At 38.2% G+C, this 23,288-nt stretch overlaps 1 protein-coding gene across 3 annotated transcripts in view; it reads left to right on the top strand.

The window, feature by feature from the left end:
* The window catches only part of LOC138626076 (zinc transporter ZIP11-like), a 129,426-nt gene that overhangs the window by 2,119 nt on the left and 104,019 nt on the right, over nt 1–23,288 (top strand). For 2 of the 3 annotated variants that reach the window (XM_069707508.1, XM_069707507.1), the window contains exon 3: nt 938–976. The exons of the other annotated variant lie outside the window; for it this stretch is intronic. In XM_069707508.1, coding sequence (XP_069563609.1) covers nt 938–976 — 39 coding nt within the window. The remainder of the gene's footprint in view (nt 1–937; nt 977–23,288) is intronic. 3 annotated transcript variants of the gene reach the window in all.

The raw sequence follows: 23,288 nt of genomic DNA, 5'->3' as shown, positions 1-23,288 counted from the left end.
TACTGAACATCACTAGTTGCAGTTACATACTTTTTCATTCAGATTGAAGATCAGGTCAGCTGTTTACATGGGATATAACCTGAGAAGGACTGTTATTTGCGTGCACTGTCCAATGTGACACGTGCAAAAGTGATGGCTACGTCAAACTGCATGACAGTTCTTAGCCTTGGGAAATGATCAGATTCATTTTTAAGGAGAACTTTGCATGTAAAAAGCGTGCCTCATGTCCCACTGTCCTGTTGGTCTGCACTTATGTCGCACCTTTTTACTGCAGTAGCCTACAAAGTAGGCCTTCACTCCTCACAACTCTGTGTTCCCTGTCTTGCCCGAAGACACTGCGGCACATGCTGCGCCGATGATATTCAGTTATTTAAGAGTTTGTGTCAAAAACAATCTCAGCTGTGGCGCCGGTCAGCTGGAGAAACATGCATCCGCTCGCATTTACGTGAAGACGGAGGATAAGCGCAGACAGAAAGAAGCCAGTTTTATCATTTACATGGTTATATTTGTTCTTTTTGATCAGTTTATGAAAAGGTTTAAACTTCCCCTCTGCACTTTGGGCATGTTTAGTCAGTTCTTATATAAAACTAACTCGTAAAGAAAGTTTATGTTGCTCATGTTTGGTATCGTCTGCTTTTTGTTTTCAAATGTCATGAGTGACATATTCACAGCAGCTGCCGTCGCCAACAGCTGAGGACCTCCGGTCTGACTGCTTGATATTGCTTTCCAGCACACCGTCTGAAACGACTCTATTGACAGAATTGTATTCGCTACTAAATTGTGTATTTTCATCTTTTGACCTCTGACTCTTGGGACATATTGCAGTTTTTGCCAGTTATGTTACAGGTTTTTCTGAAGAGTTAGCTCTTAAGCTGTCAGGCTTTCAGGGTATTGATTCGACTGCCTTGAACTTCAGTCTCTCTTCCCGTCTTTTCAGAAGCGCATCTTGGATGGAAGTTTGGGCTTTGCAGCTGGGGTGAGTTACATTTCTTTTGAACTGAACGACACTCAAACACACGGTGTAGGTAGGCGGATGTTGCGATGTGATGAGGGTGTGTGAAGGTTTCGCTGCAGCAGTCTGCAGTCAATCCTGACTCAGATGTCTGACACTTTCAGATTATTTCATAAAGGTCTGAGACAAATTTTTCCCTGAAGCTGAACTTGGTCCTATCATGTCTAAAGAAGTATCATGCTGTAATTAAGAAAATACGTTCCCTCAACCCCAAATATCTGACTCTTACAATTACATGTCTTGATCTCCTGCTGGGGAAGCAGTTCATGGTTGATATTTATCGAGTGTCTAAAAGTAGTAAATTAGTGGCAAATCCAAAGTGCCGCAGAAGTGTGAAGTGATAACTTTCATGAGTAAGTATTCAACGTTACATCGTTTTGATCGTCATCAGCACCTGTATTACATACGTTTTTCTAACCACTTGTATGTGCGATTTCATCATGCGCTTGAGCAGAGAGCGCGCATCAACGTTTGTGTCAAAATAAGGGAATTGAAACACCCTTGAATTGCTTCAGAAAGCCTACAGCAATAAAGATATGAGCGGGATGAGGTGTTCTGAGTGGCATTTATAATTTCCAAGACGGCCAGAAAGTCCCTGCCCAATACTGAAGAAGGCGCGTCAGGTCAGGAGCCCATTGAGGTGTGTTTTCTTGGACGTTCCCTGGGTTGTACTCCTGATTTCGTCCCCCAGAGACAGACTGTCAATACCAAGTTCTACTGTGACGTTCTGAAACGTCTGAGGGAAAACATTCAGCGCTGAACTGTAGCACGGTTGGCACGTGGGTCTTGTGACTTCTTCCTGTTCCCCAAAAATTTGACACCCACAGCGCACAATTTGAGCTCTCAAGCCAATATTGAAATTGCAAATGCATACGTACCCGGGGTAACAATTCACGTGTAACTCGGGTGCTGATGTTGATTAAAGATGAATGTTTTTGCTTCGCCTCGCTCCGAGAGCATTACTGTGCTGCACATAGTTTGTGTACAACAGAAATAGTCTGGAAACTTTTGGATCCAACTTCATATATCAAAACCTCTTTGTGACTGATTGTGTCCACAAATCCCTCTCTGCACAAAAAGATTCACGAATAGGCTGCGTCAGAAATAGTTCATATTAAATTGTAGATAAGGCATTGAACACACCACCAATAAAGTCAAAACCTTGGAAGTTATTTTTGTAGCTAAGTCTCTTTTTTTATTGAAGTTATGTGCCAAAGAACTTCTCAATCAAAAGCTCAAGTGAATAAGTGTGGGGTGCAGTGCTGGGAACTGGTGTAAGCCCTCTTAAAACCCCCAAGAAGTGTACCCCCTGTACAGGATTATCATTTTGACAAAGTATATAGTTTTAATTTTCCTTGTGTGTACTTAGTTTGCAGTATAATTCACATACTTCCCATTTTTCCCCCACACACCAAGATATAGTGGAGATCTACCTTCTGTTTTTTAATGTGTTTCACTGAGAAAACTGCATGACATTTCTTTGCCTCATTAGATGAGAGCATTCATTTTGAAGTAGAACTTCTGCATATTTAAAAAGCTTCAGGGCACCCCGTCAAAACAAGGTCATATGACAAATCTGCATCTTGCATTCTCAAATGACTTCCATATACTTGTGTACAGTTGATCCTCCTTTTTTTTTTTTTTTTTTTTTTTAATCCTTGTGAAACTTAATTGTGATTCTGAGCTTGTTGATAATCACGGGCTCAGATAAGTGAGCTGATAAGACCGTTGCTAAATGATAAGAGATTGTCCATGTTTCAGACAGAGAACGTCAGAAACGACAAATCTAATCTCGCCCTCACCTCCGTTATCACCAGTTTGGTCTGAACAGCTGTTAAATTACAGGCTGTGCCGCTGCTGCTCCGATACATCCTAATGAAACTACGTATATAGACAGAGAAGTGCTCAGAGCTGTTTCTGTCCACCATTTGCTGAACCGCTTTCCAATTTAGTTTTTGTTGCGTGCCTTTCTGAAATATATTTTTCATTAACTTAGCCACTCAGCACAAACACTATGAATTGTTTGCAGAAATTGTCAGAGTCTCTCCAATTTCACAGTCTCTTGTTGGCATAGTATGCTTCATTTGAATAAGAAACTCATTTTTTTATGCGGTCCTTACATACTCTATATGTAGGTTATTGGCCCGGATCATTCTGTAAATAGGCCTACGTTATGAGTTGGAGTAACAGATTCCAGCTCCAGAGGTACTACTTTACATTTTTCAGTCCCTCCAGAGTTTCCCGGAGTTTTCTGTGACTGTTGCGATCGAAAATGCTTGATTTTGCAGCGGAATTTTCTCCACAAATTGCGATGTAATTTACAGAGATTTAAGTGAGTTTTTGGCATAAAGTTTTAGGAATTTGAAAAAAATTGCAAGTCGAGTAAGAAAAATGCGCAACCTGATAAAGGAATAAATATGTAATCACTTCCCTTGATGCTAATCATGAGGCACATCACAGAAATGCTTTAGTTCTAATCATTTTTTTGGAACTAAAACTGATTGTTTTCCAGTCTGACAAGTCAGGAGTCAGTAGAGGCGAATGTAATGTATGCAATGTCTACCATCCAGGAAGTAGGCCAACCCTTAGCAACGACCCTGGCAACAGAGATGAGATGTAGTCTGTTTTATTGCTTTCTAAAGATCGTTTCTCTAACTGAATAAATACAACATACAAACACTAAACTGCTCAACTTACTGAATCTTGTTGTAAGTAAGATACCTGCTGAAAAAACACATCAATGGAGTTATGTATTTGTACGATTTTAGCACCGTGTCATGTGTTAAAACATAACCGGTCAAACTAGCCGCCGCTAGGATTTGAAGTTCCCGAGTATCTGTTGTGTTACGGTACGGAAGAGACCCGATTTCACCAAATCATCTTTGAGCTTTGTGGTTGTTGAATGTTCAGGTTGTGCAGAGAGGCAGGATTGTTGCTCCCTTTGAAACATTTTACTATTCCACCATATCAGCTTCTAAGAGAAAAATATCTAGGGAGGAAGGGTGTGAGTGGAGATGAAAAGAAGATGGGAACAGATCGGCTCTCCCTTTGTTATTTTCAAAGAAGAGCCCGACCAGCTCTGTTGGCTTCAGATGCAGAGTGAAAGAAGGTCAAACTGATTCGAGCAAGTTTAAAGACGAGAGATGGAGAGAGATGGAGATTATTAATTCCACAAGGGGACATTGTTTCGCTATAGTGGGAGAGGATGTTACACAGCATTAAGTTATGGTAATTATTTCAGTAAAGAATATTTTATCCCTCTTCATGCCTTTTTTTCTTTTCTTCCTGCCCTTATACTTCAGAATTTCCTTTATTTGATGGTGCAAAGCGATAACACACATACACACATCCGGCCACAATTTATAATCTCACAAGCTTCTGCTTTGTTCTCAAATCTCCTCACACGGAGTCTCACCTGAAAAGGGATTTATGAAGTTGAGAATACTGAATTTACTTTAAAGTAAGTCTGTAAGCTGTGCTATGTGTTGAAAATACAGTACATAAATCTCCAAGTTTTTTTTTAATCAATATCATTTTATTTGTTTGTTTTTGGCATCATTCAGTGAGAAAACACAAGACTTTACTTGAATGGCCACGCCAGGTATTTTAACGGCTGCCTACGTGTCTTGGTAAATCCCTTTTAATATTTTTATGTTTTTTTTATCTGACCCAGAGAATAATACCATCAACTACTGATTAACAATTGGACAATATCCCGTCCGATACCATATTGTTCTGCTGCTTGGGAGAACTTGGGCATTTAGTGTCGATGTCTGTCCATTAAAATAATTTCATTAGCTATTATTGCTCTTAAAGTGACGAGAAAACAAATTGAATAATGTTATGTGCAATTTATTTACCTCTATTGTGCTCTGTGTATATAAAGTGGGGGCTGAGCGCCGTCCTTTATGACACACACAGAGAACAAAGGACACAAACTCTTCTGAGCTGGAATGAAACAGATGCTCATAGATTAGATAAATAACATCAATATAATACTTTCGGTTGGACCACAAAGGCGGGACCAGTGCTGTAAAGCGAATGTCTGTCACTGAGTAAGCGAGTTAACAAAGTTGTTTTGTTTGATGTTGCCGTCCACAGTACATATTGGTAGACAAAGTAACCTTCCTGCATTTTTATGTACATATACATGTGCACACAAGAACCAAATATTTTCTAATGCAACTGCTCATCTTTTGTACCAATGATTCCCTCAAAAGTTTTAATTCCTGCACTAAATTGACTGACAATGGAACATTGAATTGACAACATTGGTGATTGAGAGTTTCATGTCTTAATCCTTAACAGATCTTTAAGAAAATAAACAGGACATTTCCTCTGTAAACCTGGGTTTCTCACATAAGAATCACAATTTTACTCTTTAATGATTCTAAATTGATAATCCCAAAATAAAATTTTTGCCAATGTGAAGTTATACTGGTGGGATGAAAAGTAACATCCGGATGGCATACAGGGCACACGCACACCAGAGTCATCCTTTCTACAGAAGGCAAGCATGTGGAGTTTCCAGTTCTGATAATTATCTTAAACATAGCGAAGTATTTTGCGATTCACCGTCACCCACTGACTAATGTTAGCAACCTGTCAAAATTGTGCATTAACGGACGAGAGCAGGTGACTAATTCCCACTGCACCACAAAACGTCAGGCAGCTCCTGTAGCGTGAAGAAAATGTTCTGTTTCATTTCCAAAGAGCTGCTCCTCTTCCAGGGTTGTGAAGAGCAAGTCTCACTGATACAGTCAAAGCAGAGATAATTTTTTCCACTGCTGGGGACATAACTTTAATAACAGTGAGACGGATCACTTCACTAACCCCATTTTCTGTGTATTAAATGGAGAATTGACGGTTGAAAATTGAGTCGGAATTCAATTTTGTGATTCTCAGCTTAAGTTTAATATACCAATAAGGCACAACTTTTCCTATTTCCAACTTTCCACGTTGACCTTGGATGCACTCGTACTCGTGAGATGAATTTCTCAGATGTTTTTGCAGGTGACTCATGAACACACTGTCTTCTCAGACAGTCTGTAATGCGTGAAATAATTGTTAGTAAGATAAAAACGGGTTGCAAGGTGACGGCAAGACGAACAACTAATGGTCTACTGTTTTGCGTGCAGATATGATAAAGCCTACTGAGTGAAACAGACGCAGTGCAGAAGACTTTTTCCAGAGCTTTTCTCAGAGACGGGGCTGGTGTGATGCCGTTACTACACTTTATATTGTCACATTTCAACAGCACATTATGCACTCAGCTTGAAACACTAAATACATATATTTGTTCCCAGCACGACAGCCTCGCTCACTTCCTGAACAATACTTTTAAGCCTGACAAGAAAAATCTGGTGTGTGTGTATATTCGTGTGCACGGCTCTGTGGGTGTTTGAAGACCTGCATGTGTCATGCTTTTTGCGTCCCGTAAATCAGATGCCATCCTCTTCCCATGCTTTGCATCTGCTGTCCTCCCCAACTCGCATGCCCTGAATCCAACACATATGCAAACACACAGATTTAGACACAGATGGACACACACACACACGCACGCACACGCAACATACAGTCGATGCCACTGCAGACTATCACATCTTGCTGTCTCAGAACACTGCGTCTTAGCTGTGATTGTTGGCGGAGCGTCGTAACAAATTACTGTAATTGGTATTTCTATACATCTTTCTTTGCTCCGTCTTCAGCCGCGTTTGTTTCGCCGTCTTGTTTAGATAATGGTGATGTTTATCCTCGCACAGAAGTGTCGGAGAAAGCAGTTACGGCAAATGTCATTAACGGGACACACTTGATCTCAGGCTGCTTTGTCATGAAGTACGAACCAGACAAATTTCAATCGATGCCATTATTTTAATCAAGGCCCTATTCATATAACACAACAGTAATTCCACTTCATGACTTCAGATAATTATTGTGAAGTATGTTCATAGATTGAAAGAATGTCAGTCCATTGGAACAAACTGTTCTGGAGAACATGGTCAACTACTTTTATACAGGATGAATAGAGTACGCGATACTGTAAATGTTTCCTGTTGTTGTGATCAGAAGAAAATGTTAAATGCTAAGTTTTATTTCTACTAAGAACAGAAACAAACCTCCAGAATTGTAATCTCCATCTTTCGGGGGAAAAAAAAAAAAAAAAAGTTTAATATTCTTACTTCCTTTTCATCAAATGTCTCAGATTGAAGAATGAGTCTCATGGCTCAAAATTACTATCAATTCTCCAAGTTGTAAAGCTCCTCTCCTGTAGGATTTAGCATTTTTACTCACCACATAAAACCTCGGGTGAAAATGACAGTTAAACAGGCATCAAGTAAAACGGCTCACACTAAACATCACAATGATGTGTTTCCAGCTTATCAAAGACGGATTCAAACGTTTCCCTGCCGTGCAATCTGATTAAAGACAATTATTGATTTCCGTGCCTTTATCGAGGGAAGTCACGTAGTTGGTCCTTCCATTAATTGGAGACCCAATCTAAATTAATTATTGCCACAGTCGCAACTCATGTAATTGATTATGCAGGTATAATTCCTGATATTGTAGCTGAGTTGAGCCTTTAGGCTAATTTTTTTTTTTTTTTACCAAAATTTCTGCATGCTCTATGGGCAGGTTTCATCAGACACCAGACTTCCGCTGGCCAAGCTGTCGAACTTTCCAGTTTAGCCCTAAGATAACTTGAATGGGAATAAAATAATTAAATCGTGTGGCTGTTCTAGACTTTTTAAATGGATACGGACCAAATTGATCAAATTCTGATAGTAAAACTAATAAACTAAAACGGTTTATCCACAGTTTTACAGCAGTGACTGAGTCGGATACAGCAGACTTGGCTGTATGCTTTATCCAAGCCTAGTTTACATTACAGTTGTTTTTCTTTTCACTTTTACTGCAACAAGTTACTGAATCTAGAGCAGCCTGCGAGTTGGTCACAATATTTTGGATCCACATAGCTATCAAGAAAATCTGGGTATATTTCATTCACCATTTTTAAGTGTTATATATCTGTAATATTTACCCCTAACAGAGAACATATGAAGCTTCGTAAGAACCTTCAAACATAACTCCTATAATACTCTTTGAGTCATACATTAGGTTACACCATCACAGTTTTCTCCATGAATTTTTAGACATTTGTTGCCCTTCATGGCAAAAATATATAAATCTCAAATCTTTAATCTGAAAATAAAACTGCAGGTGACAAAAAGCTTTCTCAGCCAGAAACAGAGCAATTACTTAACCGTTAACTTTAGTCTGGCCGTTGATGTGTAGAAGAGTGGATCTGAACACGGAGGCTGTGCGACGTTTCCTGGCACCACCTGTTTGACAGCCCACCCCCCATGTGGATGACGCAGAGATTTTTGGAGGTGTTATTCGCAGTGCATGGTTTTTGTTCTGCACAAAACCCTATGAAGGAGACATATTTGCCAGTAAACAGAATTTAGTGTAATTACACTGTGTGGGATTTTCTTTGGGTATCATGTATCACACAATTCAGCCCACGACACTTCTTAAAGACTGTACAGTGATTAATATTTCGTGCGCACAAGTTGAAAATGAGCTTGAAGAAGCTGTAGCCAAGGTTGAGGAATTGGTCCATATGGGTTCTGTTCTGTTTCTGTTCTGTTAATGAGCATTGGCATCCTGAGGGGAACACGGTACCTATCAGGAATACTCAATAAGAGGGGTTGTGTTTTTTCTTTGACAAAGATCCACTCATATTATGCAGTAGATGTTTGGATTTACAACCCCGTTTCTCAAATAAATTTACCCAAGACAACATATCAAATGTTGCAAAATAAATTGGATTGTTTTATATAAATATATGCTTATTTTGAATTTGATGCCAGCGACACGTCTCAAGAAAGTTGGGACAGGCTCATGTTTACCACCGTGTTGCATCACCCCTTCTTTTTACAACACTCTGTAAACGTTTGGGAACTTGGGAGACCAGTTGCTGGAGTTTTGAAAGTGAAATGTGGTCCCATGTTTGCCTGATATAGGATTTCAGCTGCTCAACAGTTCAGGGTCTCCTTTGTCGTATTTTTTGTTTCATGATGTGCCAAATGTTTTCACGGTGAGACATTTTACGCAACTATTTTGGAAAAGGGGAAGTATGATACATGTGAAAGCAGATAACTGCTTACTTTTAATTTCATTACACTCAGTTATTTCTGTTTTTAAAGGTAGCCATAACGGTGCTTTACCCACACATGCCTGTAGATTTACCAAACATGTCAACACCACAGATGCTCCAATGGTATATTCATGTTTCCTTGGTGCATAGCTTATTTGAAAAAAGATTAATTTACCTATATGTTTCTGGAGAATAATTGGAATGCCTTACAAGGCCTTACGTGTTGGTAATCTTCTTTGGGTGCACGTGTAGAAATTCAAATGATCCTATTTTTTTCAAGCTGTCCTTTCACTGATCATCATATGTCTCTCTCATTCCATCCAAATGATTGAATTCTCTAGTCAATGTCAGGTTGTCGCAGCAAGTAGCTACGAGGCTGTAATTAAATAGAATTTCAGGGTGAATAAGAAGAAGGAATATGAAAAGTAGAAATGGAGTGGTGCTTAAACGCAGTAACGACCACTATGAGATTATACGCACAAGGTTATTAAGGGCAAATTAGTTGCTACTTTACAAGGCCTTGTGCACTGTTTACTCCAAGAAAGTTAAGAAAAGTGAAATCACATCAAGTTGCTCCTTTTTTCAGTGTCCTGAAAATCCCACTGAACACAGTCATAATTAAATCCTCCGAAGTAAAACCTGACAAAGATGTCTTCTTGGCAAAACACCGGGATGATTCGGTCCCTAGATTTACTGTCTGTGTAAACTAAAGGTTGATGTACTTTTTGACTGGTTTACACTAGTAGGCTCAGGATTTAATGTTTTAATTTTTTTTAACCTTTACTTCAACCCCAGTTTAAAAAAACATCCCAAATTCAGTCAGTAAATCTCCCTATTCTTATCACCAGGCTGGAAGTGAAATTTAAAAACTCCAGCAAAATTTGACATTTATTTTTCCACCTAATTGAAACTGCGAATAGAGATAAATAACAGCCTGCAACTCCACCAAATTTGATGCAACAGAAATAAAACATAAGAAATTCTACATCCTTTTTTAGTGATTGTAATACCAGGCAGCCTCTTCACTTAATGTGCCACCTTCAGTAACTAGAATAATTTGCATTTTTAAGACAGATATTTCACATATATTCATGCCCATAAGAGTGAACTCTATTCCATCATTTTCTTGCATTAACAATAGACTTGACTACTTGTACACAGCAAGAAAGTTCTGTAAAACATTTAAATTCTGTCTGTATCGTTGCGAGAAGGACATTGAAAATAGGATTCATTTATTACAACAGGCAGTATTATTTGAAAGATAGATGTGATTTACAGAAAACAATATTTTTACTCTGTTAAGATGTAACCGATTTTAGACTGCATTGTAGGATATGACAAACATGTGTGTCGAAGATTTCTTACAAAATTAATTTAGTAATTTACTTTTCTGCGGATACCGCATATACTCATTTTAATGTTGGAAAGGGATTAAGGTTTGAGAAAGCAGATACCAACAATTTAAAGAACTAACTTGTCGAATGATTTGTCCTTTTATTCGTAAGCAGTTACATTTTTTTTAAAATTGGTTTCAGCTGGTTGAAAATCAAACAAAAGTTACAAACGTTCCGAACCGTTTCTGTCATAGACAAACAGTTCTTCTCCAAGCATGAAAAGCTATTATTCCTGTGCGACTCAATCGTATGTCTTTACACAGTTGAGTGCAAATCAAACTAATTGAATCATTTCTTCTACTGTTTGCACAAAGAAAACCAACAGCAGTCGTAGAATGAATGTAAACATGTCATCCCTTATTGCTTTCCTCACCGCTTTAACCATCTTTTTAAGACATGACTTTATCCTTGAATGACATCAAGCTGGAATTGCTGCCTCTTACAGCATGCTTAACCAGCCCTGCGGCCTGACAGCAACTGGAAAATTGGCTGAATGTCACTGATTAAATTAGTATTCAGAGACAGAAACCTAATGCTTAACTTTCATTTATTTATTCGCTAGCAAGATCGCAGGGTCGTGAGCATGGCAGTATAGCTTCCAGAGATGGCTGTCTTCTGTGAGACCTCTGCTCCTCATCCCATTTTCATCTTTGCCCTCTTTGGATAAACTCTTTGCAATCAAGGTTGGCGCCTTTACATCCTAGTGTAAAGGCCAGCTGGCAACTGACAAGTTAAAAGTTGGCATGTGAGCAAAGGTTTCCATATTAAACTGTTTATAGTCTTAGAAAATCTTGATAAGAACAAAGATGGAGAGACCATGTTTCTTCAAGTAGTGTTATAATACTTTGTGTTCAGGATGCTCCAACTTTTAGGTGAGAATATTTGAAGTGTAAATATTAAATTGGGCAAATAATTGGATTGAAATTGTATGTCCTGCAGGGGAAAGAAACAAGACCGTTGAAATGCTGGTGGCACATTTGGGCCAGTCTGGCAGCATATCCCTACAGCTACTGGATGGCATGCCAAGTTTTGTACTGATATTCATTCATTCTCCAAAGGGGTGCATCATTATGACCTTGACTGTAAATGACTAGAAAAATGGACTTAATTGTACAGAAAACTCACCCAGCCTAAATGAAAATCTTGGTGGTTATGAGAAGAAGATTTCGTTTGAAACCCATTCACTTTTAATTTAAATAGTTTATTTTTGAAAGAATGACATTTTAGTGAAGGATTTTCTGTTTGGAATAAAAACATTTCTAAAATTCCTTGATCCTGTGGGGTTCATATGTAAAGTTGATGTGGCGGTGATTTAGATGATGTCGTCATTTTCAAGATACATAGTGATATGCATCCTGATTAAATTTACATGCTGAAGGTGAAATGCAACATCTATTACTGGCCCACTGTGACTTTCTATTTCTCAGTTAAATTAACAGTCCTTTTCTGTGATTCAGCTCTGCTGTGAGATGGTTCCTTGCATTACAAATGTTTTTGACCTTCAAGTAGTTTTATGCAATCTTTGAAGGAGGAGAAATTTTGTGTTCATTGAAAAGTCTTACCATGAAAACAGAAAAATAATAATCAACATATGCCTCCACTCGTGGCAAATAACCTTGTTACTGAACATGAAGGTCTGGAAAGTGTGATACTGTAGCATATATTCTTGCCTATATATTCTGGCACACTTTATTTAATTCTTTCTAAAATAAAGTATTTTTTGTCATTGATATTCATAGTGATCTGTACAAAAATATATATTGTGGGACTTGACGATCCGCTTCATCACACTGTGGAATTGAAATGTCAGGCTTTCTTATGAATGAGGATTAGTTTCTGAGTTTTTTTGCACTTTTCTTTTTCCCCTGACTTTCAATGGCATCATGTACGATTAGATCTTACTACAAAAGCCACGCATGTGATATCCACCTCCTCAGGGTTCTATTGTCAAACGATGTTAAACATAATGTTTCTCAGATTGTGAAATACGTTTGTTTTTTCATTTGCCGTTATGCTAAATTGCTGTTTTTTGCTAATTTTTTTGGAAAGATGCAGGCAAAACTTTGACGCCTGAATTATTTGATATAATTTGGAACAATATCGAGTCTTTCAAATGACATTGGCTGCTATATTCATATCTGCTATGCTGATTTTCCTTGTATAAATAATTAATTGTCTCATTCACTGCCCATTTCTAGCTACATTGTGCTCTGACAGTGCAAACCATTGTGGATGCTCACACAATGCAGATAGGCAGAAGCACAAAGAGAACATTTCCCACAGGATGAAAGTAGGGTTGTATGGCAAATCTTTTTTTTTGTCAGCTAAACAGATGTTAAATTGTCAAAGCCATTTAAAAATATACAACATATTGGGGGATATGTTAATTTGACATTCTAATTTGCATCTTCTGTAGTGAGTCAACAGTTGATAAATACAATGTGATGCCAGGCTGTGCTTTGCATGTGTGCAAAGTGTGTTGAAGACGTTTGTAGTTGCAAGCGTGTACTCGTCAGGCAAAAGGAAGGCTACATATGAGGTATATTTCACAGTTAATGGACCAATGCAGGGATCTCCAGCTCGTAGCTCGCAAACTACCAGTAGAACGGGACCTGGTTCTGAGTAGATCGTGGAAGGTTTGAACAATATGCAGTGTTTCCCATTCATAGGCTTACTTGGCCCGGGTGTATTTGGAGATCAATTGCAGCATTTTTTTTTTTTTAAATAGTTATTTTTTAACCTGTCCCTGAGAATGACGCTATGAACGCGATCAAATAACGACACTCTGCCTTCACCCGCGTCAGCTCCACACCGTTTCAGTGCAGCAGAAGTGGAGTGCTGCCCGACTGAAACACACAGAGGTCAGAGGACAGAAACTGCAACCTGCAATGTACTTGCAAAACACAGCACGCACATGCTTTTAAATGTAAGCTTTTGTGATACAAAATGTGTGTTGATTATCAATTTGTTATTGCTCACATAAAAGAACATTATTGGGCTGGTTTGGGTGGAGCTAAGTTATGTGAATAAATGTTACTAAACATAAGTAGATCTCAGACACTTTAATTTTGTCTATAGCTCTCAGAGGAAAAAAGATTGAACTTATTTTATCAGCTCAACAAACAATCAGTGATAGAATGAGATATAAACAATGATGGGGGAGAGTTTTGATAAAAGTTTTCACTCCTCTGACTACATTAATCATGGAAAAGGACTACCTCAGTCATTTAAACATGGACTTGATGTAAGCCATTACATGAAGGAAAAATAGAAATTGAAGCAAAAATTAATGGATGGTAATAGAAATGAAGCTTTGCACATCCATCAATCCACTGAAGGATTTGATCACCATGTCTGACTGGTATCATCATTTCATTGGCGATAAACTTTTTGAACTAATCAATACAACACTGATTGCCAGTGGAAAACATTCAATTAGAATTTATTATTTTGTGACATTGGGATTGACTTCTGTCAATGGCTTTGTTTGCAGCTATGCTGGTGGTGCAGCTCGAAGGCCGGTCAAATAGATTGAAATATCTTAACAGCTTTTTAATGGATTGGGGTGAAATTTGGTACATGACTACATTTAAAGCCTTTCAATAGAAAAGAGCAATATAACATAAACAGACCTCCCTGTAGCTCAACACAGTGTTTTTTTCTGTTAGGTGTTTACAGAGGGAGCGAGGTCTACAGCCAATGCTGTGGATCCAAGTCAAACCCGCCAATAGAAACCCATGTCTCATCCAAGAGCGAAGGTCCAGCCCATTACATCCAACTCACCTTGCAACCAAAAGGTTTAGACTTGCACCATTTGCATACAAAAAGACACAAAAGTACCTTTATGGTACCCAGAGGATAACTTCTAATGACTTTTGTGATCACTTGACTTTCAGGCCATTTGAAGGGAATGACGAATTGGAAACTAAACAGAACCCCCTCGGTGCTTAATTTAGTGGAATCTTTATCTAAGAATCTATAGGCAGTAAAGCGGTATACATCACGGGGTAAAAACATGCATGATATGATCTGTGTCGTCCCCTTCGAATGAAGGGCATATTTGCCTCACATGCCATGTACACACAGTTCACAGTGACAGTTTATGCTCATTTTGTAAAGTAGGTCTTCTGTGTAGCGCAGCGGTTGAGTTATTGTATGCCTGTCTCTTATCATATCAATCACACTATTTCTATTTGCCACAGGCTGTGATTAGATGAGCCACGAACCACTGTAGGTGAAAAAATACCACGTTATTTCAAAAAGTGGAAGAACTCGAGCATTTAAGAGGCAATAAATCACCAAAAGCTCGCTGTTTTCTTTAGTACGTTGCTCAGCAGAGGGACAGAAATCATCAAGGTTACTTTGTGTATGTGCTCTTCCTCTAAATCTGACCTTTAATTTAGTTTGCGTCAGATTGTGAGATGACAAGATTCAGATTCCTCACTGTTTATTTAAGGAGACTTGTCATCCACGTGATGAATGTCTGCTGGTTAGAAGTCTGTCAGTAATCTTTACAACACTAGAGATTTAAATGTGGGGCTGAATCACTCAAACATTTTGTCTACTATTTTGCTGTTTCATTAATTGTTCAAGTTATTAAAAGCTTTTTTAAATTCAGGGTTAATCTGATATTTTAATATCCATATGTTTGGACTGCACACTGACAGTCTCCATGCAATCTAACAGCTTCAGAGGACCTGCAGAGAAGAAGTGTGGAAAATCCCCAAATCTAGGTGAGCATGATTTGTCATATCCAAGAAGACTCGAGGCTGTAAACACTGCCGGTGGTGTTTAAACTCAGTTCTGAGGAAAGGGTCTGAATTCAATGGAATATTTTAGTTTTTGCTTTTAAATAAATTAGCAAAAACAAATAAAAATCCTTGAATCTTGTTTTTGCTTTGTCATTTGGGGATATTGATAGTCGATTGGTGAGAGGAACAGAATTTTAAAGTCTGAATCCTTTCTAAATGCGCACTATAAGTAGCTAGAAAGGGAACATCATATTTAGTGTCTTAAAAGGGTTTTACTTGGTTGTTTATTCATTTCTTGGCAGCTTCTATAGTAGGTGTATCTTAAGTGTGTTAGTATTGTTGTTTTAAAAGTCTGGGCTTGCGACAGCCTCAACCATGTAGAGGTGGAGGTTTCCGATTGATGGCAAAACGACCCTCAGAGAGGCACATGCCAATGTTCACAAAAACACGTGTAACTCGGGTGCTGATGTTTATCAAATGACAACTTAGAATACTTACTCAGAAAGGTTATCGCTTTCCCCGGCTGTGTGCACGTCCTGGTGCTATCTCTGAACTTTTTGACTGCCGTTCATATATTTGAAGCATTTCCTCCCTTGGTCTGTAGTCATGCTGTTTTCCAGGGATGATAAATTCAATGGACCATTTTCCCTGCTGCACATTACAATATGTGGCTGGAGTGTAATTGTTATTATTTCTCATAGGGGAAACCAAATGCTTTCCAAAGTCCACCAACATCTGCCAAGCTTGGCCCGGTCGTAGTGCGCCCCTTTCTCCCAAAAATACTGAATGTAGCTACTCGATGATGTCTGTACTTCTGCTTATCTAAAAATTATTCAATTAATATAAAAATGGTTATTGGTGCCTTTTGTAGGGCATCATAGACTACATATTGATAATTCTGTGAGCAGTACTTGGAAAGATACATTTTGAAAACGACTCCTTATCTCCTGTCATTAGACTGAAAAGGAGCTGATATGCTGACCTAAAAGAGTTTATTATTTACACAGATATGGTAGAATTATGACATCAGATGAGGCATTGTCCTTGGGCAAGAGGCAACCTTAAACTTTTGGCTGTATTAACGGATGTCTTCTTCGTCATTGGCCTTAACATTGATTCTAGAAACATATTAAGTATTTTTGTTTCCTACTTGTTCTGTGGTTCCCGTCAATCTGTATTCAATTCACTGCATCTGTGTGCACAGTTCATTGTGACAGTCATTGGCTCTGACATTGTGAGGTAAATCTTACCAAGGAGACTACTGGGCAAAGATATTATGCTTTCGAGTTTTCTGTCCATCCATATGTCTGTCTGTCCCATTTTCTTGAACCTACATTTCAGAAATACCATGAAGGAATTTTTTTTCCGAAATGGATACAAATGCTCACATGAATTTAAGGTGTTTAGATGTTGGAGGTCAAAGGTCAAAGTTACTGTCACCCCACAAACCACGTTTTTGGCCACGACTGAAGATTTCATTGGCTAATTTTGACAGAATTTCAGACAAAATGTATTTCTGGCCATTATTCAACACCATAACTCAGGAGCAGAGGAACAGATTGTAACTATATTATCCAATTTGGTGAGATACTGAATTGGCGACACTGAGTGGCCACCTTGACACTATGATGATAGTATAGATCATCAGATTTAATGCAAAAATAGTTTTCACATACAGTACGAGGATTTTGTTTTGGTGTAGTGGTACATGCCAATCAAAAACTAAAAGGAAAGAGAAAAAAACAGTGAAGAATATGCAGCTGACACAAAAAATGGTATATATAAATCAAATTTTACAGTAAAGAGGCAAATGTACACCATGTAAAGATGATGTGAAATGTGCAAGTGTAATACAAAGACTAATGTTCATGTGAATTTAACACACTGTGTCAGTTGTGATGAGTTCACAGATGTGTGATGAAAGATTATAGATTTCCCCTAAAAGTGATGTGTAGCACAAGTGTGTACTTGTGTACGAGTAAGGTAGAGTCTATTCCACTGGGGGACAATTTTGATGGGTCCAGCTGATGTCTGGAACAAATTGCTATTGTGGTGTGAGATTTTGGTCAAGATAGACCTCGGCCTCTTGCTGTAGTGGAGTGATTGAAAAAATGTCTGTCAGTTTTGGAGAGGGGTTAGCCACAATGTTTTCTGCTCGCGTTAGTGTCCTGGAGGCACGCATGTCCTGGTGGGATGGATGGATGGCTGCAGCCAATCGCCCTCTCAGCCGAATGAGTGATGCGCTGCAGCCTGCCCTCATCCTCGGCCTCCGGCCGTGGCATGAGCACCTCAGATGATTAAGTTGAAAGTGAGGATGGACTCGGCGATGACTGAGTAGATGTGCACCATCATTACTTAAGGCAGGTTGGATTTCTTCAGCTGGTGGAGGAAGTACGCATCTGAAGAGAATGTTACTAGTTTTGCAGGTTTTTGCAAAATTGGACAAATTAGAATTTAGATCTGATAACAAAAGTTATGATAATTCACCCTGTGGAGAAAATGAATGTCTGTGCCAAGTTTCATGACAATAGATCCACTGGTTTTATTTAGAACCACACACGTGGTTGACACACGTCAACCTCATGGTGGTGCTATGTGAAAAGTCATGGAATCACCAATGTTAGTAGGATACATCACCTAGAAACTATGAATGTCTGCACAAAAATTTGTTGCGACCCAACCAATTGTTGGAAAAAATCATCGTCATTGTGGCAATAGAGATCACCAAAGTTGGTATGTTGCGTCTTCTGGAAAGAATGAATGTTTGAACCAGTGCTAATCAAGAAATAGTATTTTCATTTGCACATTGCAGAGGACCGCCTGAATTGTGCTTGAAAAGACAAATAATTGTATTAACTTGCATTGACACTCATCATGTGAACATTTGACCAATCACATGGAGCCCTGAATATATTGGCCATACCATCAATGCTCTGTTTAGTTTCATATATTTGGTCTATGTTAACTGTGTACCTTTATCAAGCAGAAATACATAGAACTGTATAACTAATATGCACTGTTCCACATTAATATGATTATCACCAACCATATAATCATTACAAAATTGAACAAAATTATAGCATTTTGCTGATTTTCCTTGTGTCATGCAGGCCTAGTTTGCACATCATTTCCTGTTAATCAGTCCAATGCTTGTTGATATATTTCTGTCTAGACACTGCCACCCCATCAGCTAAGCCTCTAGCAGGCTTTCCTCTGTGATTTTGGGTCTCATTTTCATTGTCTGTCATAGCTGAACAGTGTAACAATATTTGAGCCTTAGGCGATGAAAGTGAAAGAGTTTAACACAGTTCACCCACAGTTTGTTTAGAGCAATGTCAGAATACAAAAATTAATGACAAACAATGACATTTGTCACATATTTTGAAAGTGCAGTGCTCCCTGAAGTACATACAAATTCATGAATTCCTGCTCTACTTTTGTATGCACCTTGTATGACAATAGGGCTATTTCTGAAGCAGACTGCTTGATATAGCTGCCTAAAACAAGCTTAGCATTTTGCCGTGAGTGAGATAAGATGGAAAGTAGTAATTAGGTGTTGGACAGATGTTTCAAATAGCCTTGAGATGCTCATGAATAGATTTTATGTGTGAGAGAAGAGACTCTGAAATGGATCTGGGGTTTGCTGCAAGTGCAAATCAGAGAGCGGAACAAGAGAGAAAGAACAAAAAGTACGTTGCTGAAAGTCACAAAGGTACAGATGTAAAAACACAGGTGGATTTATTTTTCCCGGGTTGTATCTCAGGTGCGTTTCTGGATAATTACTTATTGACACTGAAATCCTCAGTCTATTATCACCATCTAAATCCATCCCTTCTTGAATAGCAGTCAACAAGAGCTATGTTAGAGGAAGCTGGGTTCAGCAAAATTATATTCCTTATCTGTTTTTGCCCTCTGGTATTACAGATCACCCAAGATGATTTGAGTGTTCTGTGTGAGGTTAAGTGAAGTATTTTTTAATATTAAAATTAAAATTTTTAAATGTGTTCTGTCTGTCATTTGGAGCAGCCAACATGTTGAACCGCCTATTACTCTTTGAACCCTATATATTACAGCTAACCACAGTTGTGAAATGAGACATGTATTGTTATTAAACCATTCTTTGTGTCCCAGAGAGTTTTTTTTACATCTTTTTTTTTTTAAACTGGGAAGCGAGCAGCACAAAATATTATAAGTCTTAAACCATGCAGTTTGAGTCAAACAATAGTTTTTGACTGTCTGTACAAACCCGAGCAGGATTCCTTTCCCCAATATGCTGAAAAAGGTAGCAAGAGCAATGTACTATTTAGTAGACGGTATTAAAGAGAACCTGTACTGCAAACACTCCTTTGTTGCAAATTAGGGCTTGTTTGTGAGGTTTGTGAAGAGATTTTTCAATCAGTTCCCTAAAGCAAAAATAATTATCATGAATTATTATAATTATTGCAATTACCTATATCGTGATTAATTTTATTTCCCTTGCCTCTTTCAGTAATTGGTACTATTTGTGGTGGAAGTGGAATTAGTGGGGAAATGGAAATCTTTTGTGACAGTTATATTGGTTGAATTCAATCAAAAAAGCAAATTAGTGGATTTCATGTAATGCCTGATGACTAATACTTTGAAAGAGAAAACCATTTGCCTGTTTGCTCCCCATCCTTTGTCGCCGGACCAATAGCAGTATGTTAATGACACTTTTTTATACCAATGTATCATTGAAAATCTATTTTCAGAAAAAGAAAACTTAGTTGTACATCACAGCACACATCTCTAGTTCTCATGCTGTTTAGAGGGGGAGAGCGTAACACCGGTTGTTTTCTGCTACAATTAACAGACATTTCTTAGACGCTTCACATAAGGTATCACTGGATGGTAAATACTTCACATGCTACTACTAGTTGCTTGCTAGCCGGCTGAGAAGCCTCCAGTTACTGCAATACATGCAACGTAGATGAAAATTTGGCCCAAAAAATTATTTGAAAAGAGTAAAATAAGATGTCCTAATGTAATTTTTTACCTCGGGTAAAACCCAGTGATTTTATTTACATGGGTGGGCTGCCCAAACAGAGGCTCACTTGATGCTGATAATCCTGCATAAATGAAGAAAAAGTTGCGTTATAACAGGAAATTGTATTTGTGGGTTGTTTTTAATTTCTTTTTCCAAATGACAAGGCAACTTTTAATACTAGAATGTACCAAAGCAATTTGGTTAGTGCCAGAAAAGTAAGCAGTTGCAGTTAGACACGAGGTCAAGTTGTGAAAGAAAACAAACTCTAACAAGTTTTCAAGTTAACACCTGAGCCTGAATAGCAACAAAAACCTTTGGAACCAGCTGCTGGGTTTGACCAACGACATTGCTTGGGTGAAAGAACCTACTCTGATTGGAAGCTACTTGAAGAGGAACAGGATGAAAAGTGAACTTGCTTTGCAGTTTTCAATCAGGCTGCTTTTTCTATGATAATTATACACATCTAAAACTAATGCTACCATTAATCCAGCATTTTGCTTTGAACAGTATTTTAAGATTTAATTCATATCAAAGGCCACATTAATCAGTTTCACTGACAAACATCCTTTCTCTCTGGTAAATGTTTTGCCAATCAGAAAAATCCATTGATGTATTGATTGGTTCCCCGGAAACATGGATATTCAGTTCAATACATGGCACAAGACTGAAACATGCTTTTGCAAGAGAAGCATTTTTCAGCCTTGTGCCATGGTCAAACGAATATGCACAGGTGTCATAAATTGAAGATGTTGGAATAACCTGCGGCTTCTCGGTGAATCGAAACCTTTTTCAAACTAAAAGTCATGCCTCACCGAGCAACTCTATGAAATTTGTCAGCCTCTTACACTAAAGCAGCCACACAGTCAGTTACATGAATGTAACTGAAAACATTTTGCAGGGAAATATCTGTGAAAATTCAAAACGATACAAAAAAAAATGCAGTAGCATAACAAATCTAATTGTAATACAGATTTCTGACAGAATACACAGAGATTCTGTCACTTTTGAACATGGTAAGACATGTTCCAGGCCAAACGAATACATTTGAAAGTTTCAGGTGCTCTCTTAAAACCGTTTTCCCTCCCATTGCTTTCGCCACAACACTAACCAAAAAGTATTTTGCACTTTTGTTTTTCGGTGCCACTGGCTTCTTTTGGCCACTTTGGACTCTTTAGACTTGACCTGGATGTAGGGTGGAATTGAGTATGTATCGCCACACTATTGAAATCCACCGATTGTTGTGGATTCCTCCCACTACATCAAATTCAACTTGCAACCAAAAGTTTTGACTTTCAAAAATGCAAGGCTATCTTCATGAACAAAATTCAGAAGTTTGTGACTGAAATCAACAAAATTGTAAGAGATAATGTGTTTGCAATCCAAATAATTGCATTGTCAGTTCATGTTTTTACTTACACATTCGATTTGTGTAAGTGTGAGAAATTTGAAAATCTTTTACAGTGGCCTTAAAAAGACACAGAACTACTTTCATTTAGGATGAGATGAGTTAAGACATGATTCAGTTCATGTAAAAAATTATTCATTGGCACTTTAGGTTTCCAATTAGAGCAGGAAAGTGCAACGTCGTGCCATTTAACGAGCTGGGAAAAGGTAGACTGAAATAGTTCTGTCTGTCACACTCGGGTGGGATTGTGGGAATTAGAAAGTCATGACACAAGCATTGGAGGACAGCCAGAACTGCCCTTCAAACATCAGGATAAAGTTAAGTTTGATGAACACCAACTCGTTTTACCCAGAAGGTTGAAATGGAGATATGAGTTTAAAGTTTCGGATTGCAGCAGGTCTGTTTGCATCAATGATCTTTGTTGCTGCTCTACTCTTCTTCGCTGCTTTGTTATGCAGTTTTATTTTAATAATAATATAGACTGTTCCCAGAAAAATACCTCGTAATTTTTTATAAACGCATTTAGCTCACCACTTGATTCATAGTTCAAATTCTCATTAAGTTTGTCTGGCTTCTCTTTGATCTCTGCTGTACTTTTGTTGCCATAAATAAAAATAAATGAAGTGGATGTTCTTTTGAATCCAGCTTTCTGCTTCTAGCCATCTAACTGCGTTCCCTTTTTTTGGTTACTGCATTACACAGCCAACTGGGGCTCAAGTTTGAAAGCAGATACAGTCACAATATGTGACATTCATGTCATGTAAACTGCGAAATTTGGTGTAAATTATTTTGGACTGCCAACGTGAAAGTGGCATGAAGATACACTGGGTTAAAAATGGCTAAAACATTCTGTTTGGGAGTATCAGATTTTATTGTAGATGGAAAACAGGATGGGATCCTTTTGGAAAGTAGAGCAATGATCATTTGTCTGCTACAGCCATGGTGAGGGTTTGATTGCTGCCATATCTTTTACAATTTAAAACAAAGAAGACAGAAAACTAGAGTTTTGAGTGCCCAGTTCTACTCTAAGCCAAACCAAATTAGTTGCAATCAATGTTTGCTTTATTATACAAAGCTGATACATTTTGATGCTAACAGTGTGCTTCCATTACTTTTGATTGGCAGGGCTGACTACAGGCTCATGCTTTGACATAATATCAGCACGAGAAATGCACTAAGCCGATATGAGAGGAGCTGCGTGAACACAAACTAAATACAAATGGGCATGTTGCAGCCTTTCAGTGATAAACAATTGCAGATGTAGATACTTTGTGTGCAAACATGTAACTTGAAAAGACACGCTAGGCTTTTAAAAGATTCTAAACCCTCCCATCTCTCTTTGGACTTTGACAGCTAATACAAACAGACTATGCATTGGAGTGAAAGATGCTTTCAGGGTGAATTACCTAAGAGGATACTGAATACACTGGACACTTGCACACTCAGACATGGCACACATATCCAAACATGGACGCATGCACATGCAGTTTTCAAACATGGGGAACCTCAAAAGACTTTTCAAATTAAAGCATGTTTGTTTGTTTTTGTTTTTTTAAATCAGAA

This window comes from Brachyistius frenatus, unplaced genomic scaffold, assembly GCF_029030835.1.
Source record: "Brachyistius frenatus isolate BFR_SWC_R1_liver_20210118 unplaced genomic scaffold, ASM2903083v1 Contig_69, whole genome shotgun sequence".
Classification (NCBI taxonomy): Eukaryota; Metazoa; Chordata; class Actinopteri; family Embiotocidae; genus Brachyistius; species Brachyistius frenatus.
The sequence above is the reverse complement of the archived record's forward strand: the minus strand, read 5'-3'. Positions and strand labels throughout refer to the sequence as shown.